Source organism: Salvelinus namaycush, chromosome 2, assembly GCF_016432855.1.
Source record: "Salvelinus namaycush isolate Seneca chromosome 2, SaNama_1.0, whole genome shotgun sequence".
NCBI classification, from domain to species: Eukaryota; Metazoa; Chordata; class Actinopteri; order Salmoniformes; family Salmonidae; genus Salvelinus; species Salvelinus namaycush.
Window position 1 is genome coordinate 55276383 of NC_052308.1, and position 14211 is coordinate 55290593.

Genomic DNA, 14211 nt, shown 5'->3' on the forward strand with positions numbered 1-14211 from the left:
GTCACGTTCCTGACCTGTTTTCTGTTGTTTGGTATGTGTTTATTGGTCAGGGCGTGAGTTTTGGGTGGGCAGTCTATGTTTTCTGTTTCTATGTTGGTTTTGGGTTGCCTGGTATGGCTCTCAATTAGAGGCAGGTGTTTGACGTTTCCTCTGATTGAGAGTCATATTAAGGTAGGTTGTTCTCACTGTTTGTTGGTGGGTGATTGTTCCTGTGTCTGTGTAATCCACATGGGACTGTTTCGTTTGTTCGTTCGTTTTAGGTAGTCTGTTCCTGTTCTTGCGTCCTTCGTCTATATGTAAGTTCGTTTGTTTCAGGTCTGTTGCCTTCGTTTATTGTTTTGTAGTTTGTTCTAGTGTTTTGTCAGTGTTTCGTCTTGTAAATAAATTCAGTTATGTATTCATCACCCACTGCGCCTTGGTCCGTTCATACACCACCAGACGAACGTTACAGAATCACCCACCAAACCCAGATCAAGCAGCGGGTTAACGGACAGCAACGACAGCAGCAGTGGGTCAAGGAGGATTGGACATGGGAAGAGATTCTGGACGGAGAAGGACCCTGGGCAGAGCCAGAGGAGTGTCGCCGTCCCAAGGCGGAGCTGGAGGCATCTAAAGCGGAGAGGCGATGATATGAGGAGGCAGCACGGAAGCAAGGCTGGAAGCCCGCAAGTACAACCCAAAAATTTCTTGGGGGGGGGCTAAAGGGTAGTGTGGCGAAGTCAGGTAGGAGACCTGCGCCAACTTCCCGGGCTTACCGTGGAGAGCGAGAGTACGGGCAGACACCGTGTTACGCAGTAGAGCGCATGGTGTCTCCTGTACGTGTTCATAGCCCGGTGCGGGTTATTCCACCTCCCCGCACTAGCCGGGCTAGAGTGAGCATTGAGCCAAGTGCCATGAAGCCGGCTCAACATATCTGGCCTCCAGTACGTCTCCTCGGGCCGGTGTACATGGCACCAGCCTTACGCATGGTGTCCCCGGTTCGCCAACACAGCCCAGTGCGGGTTATTCCACCTCCCCGCACTGGACGGGCTACGGGGAGCATGCAACCAGGTAAGGTTGGGCAGGCTCAGTGCTCAAGGGAGCCAGTACGCCTGCACGGTCCGGTATATCCGGCGCCACCTTCCCGCCCCAGCTCAGTACCACCAGTGCCTACACCACGCACCAGGCTTCCAGTGCGTCTCCAGAGTCCTGTTCCTCCTCCACGCACTCTTCCTGTGGTGCGTGTCTCAAGCTCAGTGCCTCCAGTTTCGGCACCACGCAGCAAGCCTCCTGTGCGTCTCCAGAGCCCTGTACGCACTGTTCCTTCTCCCCGCACTCGCCCTGAGGTGCGTGCCCTCAGCCCGGTACCTCCAGTTCCGATACCACGCACCAGGCCTATAGTGCGCATCGAGAGTCCAGTGTGCCCTGTTCCTGCTCCCCGCACTAGCCTTGAGGTGCGTGTCTCCAGTCCGGTACCACTAGTTCCGGCACCACGCACCAGGCCTACTGTGCGCCTCAGCGGGTCAGAGTCGGCCGTCTGCCCAACGCCTTCTGCACTGCCTGTCTGCCCAGCTCCGTCTGAGCCATCCGTCTGCCCAGTGCCATCTGAGCCATCCGTCTGCCCAGCGCCTTCTGAGCCATCCGTCTGCCCAGCGCCTTCTGAGCCATCCGTCTGCCACGAGCCATTAGAGCCGCCCGTCTGTCCCGAGCCATTAGAGCCGTCCGTCAGTCAGGAGCCGCTAGAGCCGTCCGTCAGTCAGGAGCCGCCAGAGCCGCCAGCCAGTCAGGAGCTGCCAGAGCCGCCAGCCAGTCAGGAGCTGCCAGAGCCGCCAGCCAGTCAGGAGCTGCCAGATCCGCCAGCCAGTCAGGAGCTGCCAGATCCGCCAGCCAGTCAGGAGCTGCCAGAACCGCCAGCCAGTCAGGAGCTGCCAGAGCTGCCCTTCAGTCATGAGCTGCCCTCCAGTCATGAGCTGCCCTCCAGTCATGAGCTGCCCTCCAGTCATGAGCTGCCCTCCAGTCAGGAGCTGCCACTCAGTCATGAGCTGCCACTCAGTCATGAGCTGCCACTCAGTCAGGAGCTGCCACTCAGTCATGAGCTGCCACTCAGTCATGAGCTGCCACTCAGTCATGAGCTGCCACCCAGTCCGGAGCTGCCACTCAGTCCGGAGCTGCCACTCAGTCCGGAGCTGCCATTAGTACAGAGTTGTCCCTCTGTCCTAAGCTACCTCTCTGTCCGGAGCTACCTCTCTGTCCGGAGCTACCTCTCTGTCCGGAGCTACCTCTCTGTCCTGAGCTACCTCTCTGTCCTGAGCTACCTCTCTGTCCTGAGCTACCTCTCTGTCCTGAGCTGTCTCCTCTATGTAGGAGGGGCCTTAGTGAAGGTTCCTGGACCATGGTCGGGGGCGAGGGTCGCCACTCAAAGGACGCTAAGGAGGGGGACAAAGACAGTGGTGGAGTGGTGTCCTCGTCCACCGCCGGAGCCGCCACCGCGGACAGATGCCCACCCAGACCCTCCCCTTGAGTTGTAGGGGTGCGTCCGGAGTTCGCACCTTGAGGGGGGGGTTCTGTCACGTTCCTGACCTGTTTTCTGTTGTTTGGTATGTGTTTATTGGTCAGGGCGTGAGTTTTGGGTGGGCAGTCTATGTTTTCTGTTTCTATGTTGGTTTTGGGTTGCCTGGTATGGCTCTCAATTAGAGGCAGGTGTTTGACGTTTCCTCTGATTGAGAGTCATATTAAGGTAGGTTGTTCTCACTGTTTGTTGGTGGGTGATTGTTCCTGTGTCTGTGTAATCCACATGGGACTGTTTCGTTTGTTCGTTCGTTTTAGGTAGTCTGTTCCTGTTCTTGCGTCCTTTGTCTATATGTAAGTTCGTTTGTTTCAGGTCTGTTGCCTTCGTTTATTGTTTTGTAGTTTGTTCTAGTGTTTTGTCAGTGTTTCGTCTTGTAAATAAATTCAGTTATGTATTCATCACCCGCTGCGCCTTGGTCCGTTCATACACCACCAGACGAACGTTACAATCTGAAATCGGAACTGCATTATCTGGTACTGATGCAACGTTACAGCTGTTTTAGTAACTGCATCAACAACATTTTCTGTATAATTTTAAAACAACTGACATTTTTACCACTTTCCTAACAAGTTAGAAAAAGTAAACTTCTCTGCTATTCAAATTTGTCAACGGATATCTCATTATAAAGCTTTCATGGTGACATACAGGGTATATGACCACACAGACCAATGAAGAGTGTGAGAAAGATTTCCACTGTCTGTCTGTAAAGAGAAGAGCGGGATGTACGTTGATCCTGCTGCTCTGATTGGATGGAGTGAAGCTGTCTCCGTTCACTCGCTTCATATTTCACCTGATCACTTCTCATCGCACTTCTTTCAGTTTTCACACGCAACAACTGTAGTTTAGACACTGACCACAGCTACTGACCACAACCATACACCTCTGACCCAAACTACTGAACCAGAACTACTGACCATAACCACAAAACTACTGACCACTACTGACCACAACTAGCTACTCACCACAACCACACAACTTCTGACCACACACCTACTTACCAAAACGACTAACCACTAAAGACCACAACTACTGACCTCAACTACTGACCACAACCACAAAACTACTGATCACAACTACTGACCACAACTACTGAACACAACTACAAAACTTGGGACCACAATGACTGACCACTACTAACCATAACTACTGACCATAGCTACTGACCACAACCACACAACTACTGACCACAACTACTAAACCAAAACTACTGACCACAACCACACAACTAATAACCACAAAACCACTGAACCATATAAGTTATGACCTCAACTACTGACCACAACCACAAAACTACTGACCACAAGCACACAACTACTGACCACACAACTACTGGCCACAACTACTGACCAGGTCCATACTGTAGGGACCAAAGAACCTTCAACACAATTACTTACCACAACTATTGACCACAACTACTGACCGCAACTGGCACTGTCATAGTATTCCACCTTTCCAACAAGTCAGTTCAGCAAATTTCTGCCCTGCTAGAGCTGCCCCGGTCAACTGTAAGTGCTGTTTTTGGGAAGTGGAAACTAAGAGCAGCAATGGCTCAGCCGCAAAGTGGTAGGCCACACAAGATCACAGAACGGGACCGCTGAAGCGCATAGAGCATAAAAATTGTCCTTGGTTGTCCCCGGTTGCAACACTCACTACCGAGTTCCAAACTGCCTCTGGAACCAACGTCAGCACAAGAACTGTTCATTGGGAGCTTCATGAAATGGGTTTCGACGGCCGAGCAGCCGCACACAAGCCTAGGATCAATGCCAAGTGTCGGCTGGAGTGGTGTAAAGCTCTGGACTCTGGAGCAGTGTCACGGTCTTGATAATGGACGGACCAAGGCGCAGCGTGTGTTGGGTTCCACATATTTTATTTAATGAACTAGAGCACCCCCTAGTCACGCCCTGACCTAACACTCCATAGAGAGTCCTTGGATCTCTATGGAGTGTTAGGTCAGAGCGTGACCTAACACGCTCTGACCCCCCCCCCCCAAAGGTGCGGACTCCGGCCGCAAAACCTGAAACCAAATGGTGAGGGTAGGGGGGGTGACTAGTGTCGGTGGCGGCTCCGGTGCAGGTCGTAGCCCCCGCCCAGACCCCGGATCCGGCCATGGCGCCGGGCTGAACGCCGTGCCTGGACTGGGCATCGGCGCAGAAGAATGCTCCGGCCATGGAGCTGGACTGGACGCCGTGCCTGGACTGGGCACCGTGCCTGGACTGGACCTCGGCGCAGAGGAAGGTTCCGGCCTTGGAGCTGGACTGGACGCCGTGCCTGGACTGGGCACCAGCGCAGAGGAGGGCTCCTGCCATGGAGCGGGACTGGACGCCGTGCCTGGACTGGGCACCGGCGCAGAGGAAGGCTCCGGCCATGGAGCAGAACTGGACACCTTGCCTGGAAGCTCCGGACCGTTGACCGTCGCTGGAGGTTCCGGACCGTTGACCGTCGCTGGAGGTTCCGGACTGTGAACCTTCGCTGGAGGTTCTGGACTGTGAACCGTCGCTGGAGGTTCTGGACTGTGAACCGTCGCCGGAGGTTCCGGACTGTGAACCGTCGCCGGAGGTTCCGGACTGTGAACCGTCCCCGGAAGCTCCGGACTGTGAACCGTCGCCGGAAGCTACGGACTGTGAACCGTCGCTGGAAGCTCTGGACTGGGGAGGCGCACTGGAGACCTGGTGCGTGGAGCTGGCACAGGTGGCACCGGACTGGTGACACGCACTTCAGGGAGAGTGCTGGGAGCTGGCACAGGACATACCGGACTGGGGAGGCGCACTGGAGGCCTGGTGCATGGAGCCGGCACAGGTGGCACCGGACTGGTGACACGCACTCCAGGGCGAGTGCGGGGAGTTGACACAGGACGTACCGGACTGGGAAGGCGCACTGGAGGCCTGATGCGTGGAGCCGGCACAGGTTGCCCCGGACTGGTGACACGCACTTCAGGAAGGGTGCGGAGAGCTAGCACAGGACTCACCAGACTGCTGACAGGCTCTTCAGGTCGGATGCCATGCAGAACACACCTACATAACATTTCTCTCCTCTCTCTATCTCCCAACCTCTCCATTGCCTCCCTGGCGGTCTCTGGCTCTTCAGGGCGAGTGCGGGGAGCTGGCACAGATGGCACCGGACTGGTGTCACGCTCCTCGCCAAAACCTCTCTCCGGTATCCCTCATTGAACTCCTCCAGAGACTCCCATTCGGGTTCTGGCACTTTCCGCTGCTCAGCTGCCAGCTCCTGTGGCCGTGGTCCCCGGTGTTGTCGCTGTCCCTCCACCTTCCTTGGTGTCTCCTTCCAAGGAAGGGTCTCACAACCTCCCATGATTTCTTCCCAGGTCCAAAACTCCTTTACCATCACACGCTGCTTGGTCCTTGAGTGGTGGGACATTCTGTCACGGTCTTGATAATGGATGGACCAAGGCGCAGCGTGTGTTGAGTTCCACATCTTTTATTTAAGTGAAACTTAAAAAAATAAATAAAAAAAACAAGCAACCAAACGTGACTTACGTGGTGCAACCAGCACAAACACAAACAATATCCCACAAACACAGGTGGGAAAAATGGCTACCTAAATATGATCCCCAATTAGAGGCAACGATTACCGGCTGCCTCTAATTGGGAACCATACAAAACACCAACATAGAAATAATGAACTTAGAACAGCCCCTAGTCACGCCCTGACCTAACACTCCATAGAGAACCAAGGGCTCTCTATGGTCAGGGCGTGACAAGCAGTGGAAACGCGTTCTCTGGAGTGATGAATCACGCTTCACCATCTGTCAGTAAGACGGACAAATCTGGGTTTGGCGGATGTTAGGAGAATGGTACCCGCCGGAATGCATAATGCCAACTGTAATGTTTGGTGGAGAACGAATAATGGTCTGGGGTTGTTTTTCGTGGTTGCAGCTAGGCCCCTTAGTTCCAGTGGAGGGAAATCTTAACACTACAGCATACAATTGTAATGGCGCCGGGGAGGATGGCTGCCATTTTATTGGCTCTTAACCAACCATGCTATTTTGTTTGTTTTTTCACATTGTTTGTAAGTTATTTTGTACATAATGTTGCTGCTACCGTCTCGTATGACCGAAAAGAGCTTCTGGACATCAGAACAGCAATTTCTCACCTTGAATTGGACAAATAATTTTTCTTTAATGAGTTGGACAAGAGGGATTTACTCCAGACACCCGAACAGGCCCTCATCCCAGTCATTTGCAGGAGAAAGAGACGGAAGAGTTATCACCGAAGGAGATTATGGTGCCTTGTGAGGATCCGCCGACGAGTGACTAATTTGCCTTTGTCATCGGTCCTATTGGCCAACGTTCAATCGCTGGATAATAAAATGAACGAACTAAAAGCACATAGATCCTACCAACGGGACATTAAAAAGTGTTATATCTTATGTTTCACCGAGTCGTGGCTGAACAACGACATCAATAACATACAGCTGGTGGGTTATACACTGTATCGGCAGGATAGAAGAGCAGCCTCTGGTAAGAGAAGGGGTGGCGGTCGATGTAGATTTGTAAACAACAGCTGGTGGACGATATCTAAGGAAGTCTCAAGGTATTGCTTGCCTGAGGTAGAGTATCTCATGATAAGCTGTATACCCGATTATCTACCTAGAGAGTTTTCATCTCTATTTCCGTAGCTGTCTACATACCACCACAGACTGATGCTGGCACTAAGAACGCACTCAATGAGCTGTATACCGTCATAAGCAAACAGGAACACGCTCATCCAGAGGCGGTGCTCCTAGTGGCCGGGGACTTTAATGCAGAGAAACTTAAATAAATAAATCCATTTGACCTAATTTCTACCAGCATGTTAAATGTGCAACCAGCGGGAAAAATACTCTAGACCACCTTTACTCCTTACACAGAGACGTGTACAAAGCTCTCCCTCACCCTCCATTTGGCAAATCTGACCAGAAATCTATCATCCTGATTCCTGCTTACAAGCAAAAATTAAAGCAGGAAGGACCAGTGACTCGGTCAATAAAAAAGTGGTCAGATGAAGCAGATCCTAAGCTACAGGACTGTTTTGCTAGCATAGACTGGAATATGTTCCGGGATTCTTTCGATGGTATTGAGGAGTACACCACATCGGTCACTGGTCGCTTCATCAATGACGTCGTTCCCACAGTGACTGTACGTACATACCCCAACCAGAATCATGGATTACAGGCAACATCCGCACTGAGCTAAAAGGTAGAGCTGACGCTTTCAAGGAACGGGGCTTATAAGAAATCCCACTATGCCCTCCGACGAACCATCAAACAGGCAACGCGTCAGTACAGGACAAGGATCTATTCGTACTACACTGGCTCCGACGCTCGTCGGATGTGGCAGGGCTTGAAAACTATTACAGACTACAAAGGGAAGCACAGCCGAGAGCTGCCCAGTGACACGAGCCTACCCGACGAACTAAATTACTTCTACGCTAGCTTCGAGGCAAGTAACACTGAAACATGCATGAGAGCTTCAACTGTTCCGGATGACTGTGTGATCACGTTCTCCGTAGCCGATGTGAGTAAGACCTTTAAACAGATCAACATTCACAAGGCCAGACGGATTACCAGATTGTGTAATCCGAGCATGCACTGACCGGTGTCTTCACTGACATTTTCAACCTGTCCCTGTCTGAGTCTGTAATACCAACATGTTTCAAGCAGACCACTATAGTCCCTGTGCTCAAGAACACTAAGGTAACCTGCCTAAATGACTCTCACGTCTGTAGCCATGAAGTGCTTTGAAAGGCTGATCATGGCTCACATCAACACCATTATCCAAGAAACCCTAGACCCACTCCAATTTGCATACTGCCCCAACAGATCCACAGATTATGAAATCTCTATTGCACTCCACACTGTCCTTTCACACCTGGACAAAAGGAACACCTATGTGAGAATGCTATTCATTGAGTACAGCTCAGCGTTCAACACCATAGTGCCCTCAAAGCTCATCACAAAGCTATGGACCCTGGGACTAAACACCTCTCTCTGCAACTGGATCCTGGATTCCTGACGGGCCGCCCCCAAGTGGTAAGGGTAGGTAACAATACATCCGCCACGCTGATCCTCAACACGGGGGTCCCTCAGGGGTGTGTGCTCAGTCCCCTCCTGTACTCCCTGTTCATTCATGACTGCAAGGCCAGGCACGACTCCAACACCATCATTACGCTTGCCGATGACACAACAGTAGTAGGCCTGATCACCGACAATGACGAGACAGCCTATAGGGAGGAGGTCAAAGACCTGACAGTGTGGTGCAAGGACAACAACCTCTCCCTCAACGTGATCAAGACAATGGACAGACGGGCGGCTCAGGACAGACGGGCGGCTCAGGCGGCTCAGGACAGACGGGCAGCTCAGGCGGCTCAGGACAGACGGGTGGCTCAGGACAGACGGGCGGCTCTGGCGGCTCAGGACAGACGGGCGGCTCTGGCGGCTCAGGACAGACGGGCGGCTCTGGCGGCTCAGGACAGACAGGCGGCTCTGGAGGGTCCGGACTGGAGGGAGGCTCTGGAGCGTCCGGACTGGAGGAACACACAGGAGACTTGGTTCTTAGAACAGGCATAGTACTCACCAGGCTGGAGAGATCTACTGGAGGCCTGGTCCTTGAAGGAGGCACAGGATAGACCGGTCCGTGGAGGCGCACTGGAGGTCTCGAACTAAGGGCCTGAACAACCCGTCCTGGCTGGATGTTGATTTTAGCCCGGCACTTGCGGGGCGTAGGCACAGGACGCACTGGGCTGTGCAGACCCACGAGAGACAGTGCGTAGGGCTGGTGCCATATAACACGGACTGAGGAGACGCACTGGAGACCAGATGCGCTGAGCCGGCTTCATTACTCCTGGCTCGATGCCCACTCTAGCCCAGCCGATACGAGGAGCTGCAATGTAGCGCACCGGGCTACGTATGCACACTGGGTACACCGTGCTCTTCACCGCGTAACACGGTGCCTGCCCGGTCACTCTCTTTCCACGGTAAGCACGGGGAGTTGGCTCAGGTCTCCTACCTGACTTAGCCACACTCCCCGTGTGCCCCCCCCAATACATTTTTGGGGCTGCCTCAAGTCCCAGCCGCGCTGCTGTGCTGCCTCCTCATACCACCGCCGCTCACCTTTCGCTGCCTCCAGCTCTGCCTTGGGACAGCGATATTCCCCAGCCTGTGCCCAGGGTCCTTCTCCGTCCAGAATCTCCTCCCATGTCCATGAGTCCAGAGATTTCTGCTGCTGCCCGATACCACGCTGCTTGGTCCTTTTTTTGGTGGGTGATTCTGTCACGAACGTTGTAGTGATGAGACCAAGGCACAGCGTGATTTGAAGACATACTTCTTTTAATAAAGAAATATACTGAACAAACAAAAATACAAAAAAAACGAACGTGACCGCTATAAACAATGAGTGCAGACATGCAACCTCACAAAGACAATCACCCACGAAATGCTCAAGGAATATGGCTGCCTAAATATGGTTCCCAATCAGAGACAACGATAAGCAGCTGCCTCTAATTGAGAACCAATCTAGGCAACCATAGACATACAAAACACCTAGACTAGTAACAAACCTCATAAACATACAAAAACCCTAGACAGGACAAAAAACATATATCACCCCTTGTCACCCTGACCTAACCAAAAATAATGAAGAAAACAAGGAATACTAAGGTCAGGGCGTGACATTAGGATTCTACAAATTAGTTGATTACTGCATCTGATTTTGAAATTACATTGTTGGGCTTCGGTCTGAACCTGTCTAGACTTGGATGCAATACACAATTGAAATCTCTGCCCAATATCAAATGATGAGAGTTAAGGTCGGGAAGTGTTAAGATGAGGTCAGAGAAAAATTGAGCGTCATCCCAATTAGGACCATAGAGGTTAGCCAGAATAATCTGTGTGCTAAACATTTCCCCATCACTATAATATATCTGCCATTAGTATCTGAAATTACTTTGGAGGAGCCTTTTCTGATAAGGATGGCTGCCCCTCTGGCCTTAAAACCAAAGTTGGAGTGAAATATTGGGTTTACCCATCCTCTCTTTAGTTTATCATGGTCGCTGGACCGGAGATGGGTCTCTTGGAGAAAAACAATGTCCGGATTTAAGGACTTAAGATGAGCATACACTCGGCTACGCTTGACCACCTGGTTAATTCCTTTCATGTTCCAGCTGATAACGCATGTGGAGCCTAGAGTATGTGAATTAGGCATAGTCATAGTAATCAGAAATGAATGTTAGTACGATCTGAAAGGTCAGAGTAATAAAATAAAAATAAATAAAAAAACAACAAAATACCCAGAAGAAAACCTTGGACCCCTATGCTGGCCTTCCCCCTGTCGGAAGGCAGCATCTACCTCTCCTAGACTAGAGCAAAATGCTACCATGTTAAACTGAACCTAAGTAGAGCTCTGTCCAGGGCGAACATAATCAAGTTTACACATAGGGAAAGGGATTCTGGAGGGAACCAACTCAGCCATCCAAGGTGGCAAACAATATATAAAAAGGAGGTATAGGTATATGTCCCCCCCACCAACCCCATCCACTTGGGATGACTTAAAACAAAAATATGTATACAGTTGAAGTCAGAAGTTTACATGCACTTAGGTTGGAGTCATTAAAACTCATTTTTCAACCACTCTATAGTATAACAAACTATAGTTTTGGCAATCTATTTTGTGCATGACACAAGTAATTATTTCAACAATTGTTTACAGACAGATTATTTCACTTATAATTCACTGTATCACAATTCCAGTGAGTCAGTAGTTTACATACACTAAGTTGACAGTGCCTTTAAACAGCTTGGAAAATTCCAGAAAATGATGTCAAGCTTTTGATAGGCTAATTGACATCATTTGAGTCAATTGGAGGTGTACCTGTGGATATATTTCAAGGCCTACCTTCAAACTCAGTGGCTCTTTGCTTGACATCATTGGAAAATCAAAAGAAATCAGCCAAGAACTAAAGATTGTAGACCTCCACAAGTCTGGTTCATCCTTGAGAGCAATTTCCTAACACCTGAAGGTACCACGTTCATCTGTACTAACAATAGTACGCAAGTATAAACACCATGGGACCACGCAGCCATCATACCTCTCAGGAAGGAGATACGTTCTGTCTCCTGGAGATGAACGTACGTTGGTGCGAAAAGTGCAAATCAATCCCAGAACAACAGCAAAGGACCTTGTGAAGATGCTGGAGGAAACAGGTCCAAAAGTATCTATATCCACAGTAAAACGAGTTCTATATCGACATAACCTGAAAGGCTGCTCAGCAAGGAAGAAGCCACTGCTCCAAAACCACCATAAACAAGCCAGACTACGGTTAGCAACAGCACATGGTGACAAAGATCGTACTTTTTGGAGAAATGTCCTCTGGTCTGATGAAACAAAAATAGAACTGTTTGGCCATAATGACCATCGTTATATTTGGAGGAAAAAGTGGGAGGCTTGCAAGCCGAAAAACACCATCCCAACCGTGAAGCACTGGTGTGGCAGCATCATGTTGTGGGGGTGCTTTGCTGCAGGAGGGACTGGTGCACTTCACAAAATAGATGGCATCATGAGGGAGGAAAATTATGTGGATATATTGAAGCAACATCTCAAGACATCAGTCAGGAAGTTAAAGCTTGGTCGCAACTGGGTCTTCCAAATGGACAATGACCCCAAGCATACTTCCAAAGTTGTGGCAAAATGGCTTAAGGACAACAAAGTCAAGGTATTTGTGGCCATCACAAAGCCTTGACCTCAATCCTATATACAATTTGTGGGCAGAACTGAAAAAGTGTGTGCGAGCAAGGAGGCCTACAAACCTGACTCAGTTACACCAGCTCTGTCAGGAGGAATGGGCCAAAATTCACCCAACTTATTGTGGGAAGCTTGTGGAAGGCTACCCGAAACGTTTGACCCAAGTTAAACAATTTAAAGGCAATGCTACCAAATACTAATTGAGTGTATGTAAACTTCTGACCCACTGGAAATGTGATGATAGATATAAAAGCTGAAATAAATCATTCTCTCTACTATTATTCTGACATTTCACATTCTTCAAATAAAGTGGTGATCCTAACTAACCTAAGACAGGGAATTTTTACTAGGATTAAATGTCAGGAATTGTGAAAAACTGAGTTTAAATGTATTTGGATAAGGTGTAGGTAACCTTCTGACTTCAACTGTATATACTGTATTTTATACCGTCTATTGCATCTTGCCTATGCCGCTCGGCCATCGCTCATCCATATATTTGTGTGTATAAGGTAGTTGTTGTGGAATTGTTAGATTACTTGTTAGATATTACTGCACTGTCGGAACTCGAAGCACAAGCATTTCGCTACACTCGCATAAACATCTGCTAACCATGTGTATGTGACCAATACAATTTGATTTGATTTGATTTTTATACATGACCCAGAGCATGATGGGATGTTATTTTCTTAAGAATTGCTCAGGAACCACACCTGTGTGAAATCAACTGCTTTCAATATACTTTGTATCCCTCATTTACTCAAGTGTTTCCTTTATTTTGACAGTTACCTGTACATGTAGTTCACTACTTCCCAACTCTGGCGATAAATATGTTGATTGAGTCAACCAGGATGTGTAAACTAAGCTATGACATACATGGACATACAGCACATATTTGACATATCATAAATACCTCAGTAATTACAATACATTGCATGTGTCCCAAATGGCACCCTAAATCCAAGCATACCTGATTCAATGTGTCAACTGATCATCAAGCCCTCAATGAGTTGAATCAGGTGAGTTTGTCCGGGGCTACAACAAAAAGGTGTGCTGTTGGGGGTACTCGAGGACTGGAGTGCCCTATATGGTGCAGTACTTTTAACCAGGGTTCATAGGACTCTGGTCGAAAGTAATGCATTATATAGGGAATAGGGTGCCATTTGAGACGCAATCAGCACTGTGTGTAAATGCTTGCCTTCTTCATCCTCTCCTCCATACAGGGTCTCCCCTTTACAGAACTCTTTTCGATCCAAGGCCCTGTCGGGGAAATCTACCAGGGTGCATCCCTCTCCCAGTCGGATGGGAGCCAGTATCTGGGGACAGCAACCTGAGCAGGTGGACCGGATATTCCAGGCCTTACGGAAAGGCCTCAAGTAAGTAGCAACTCCAATCATATGAATGTCCAAAGGAGTAGACAAGAGTGATCTAAGGTTAGTCGCCGATCTAAGGTTTTATGTTTTCCCTTTTAATTGGTGGGGGGGGGGGGGGTACGCTTGGGGAAACATAAGCTGATCTTAGATCTGTGCATCAGGGCAACTCGCTGTTAATTCAGAAGTCTCATGTACTGTACAGCACGAATCAGCATCACGCACAGTGCTTGGTGGCTGATATTGAGCTTTGTTGGCAGGGAGTATCTAGATGGCCATCAGACGGAGATGGACTTCCTGTCCTCCCAGCAAAGAGACACCAAGAGGAACTCCAGACTGGTGAGTATATAGTAGTCGAGGTTGTTGGATGGGAAAATGGGAAGTATGGGCTCATTGCATTACACTCCTAGATAAAAAAAGTTTATTTGTTTGTCACCATAGGTGAACACTTTTTGGTTCCAGGTATAACCCTTTGGTGGTGAAAACGGTTCTACTTAAAACCTTTTAGTGGACAAACGATTCCACGAAGAACCTTGTATTAATGAAAGGATTCCACTAATAAC

General features: G+C 49.5%; 1 protein-coding gene across 4 annotated transcripts in view; it reads left to right on the forward strand.

Annotated features, from left to right (window-relative positions):
• Positions 1-14211, forward strand: part of ripor3 (RIPOR family member 3) — a 63428-nt gene that overhangs the window by 24095 nt on the left and 25122 nt on the right. For all 4 annotated transcript variants that reach the window (XM_039015246.1, XM_039015238.1, XM_039015262.1 and 1 more), the window contains exons 3-4: positions 13502-13654; positions 13909-13987. In XM_039015246.1, coding sequence (XP_038871174.1) covers positions 13502-13654; positions 13909-13987 — 232 coding nt within the window. The remainder of the gene's footprint in view (positions 1-13501; positions 13655-13908; positions 13988-14211) is intronic.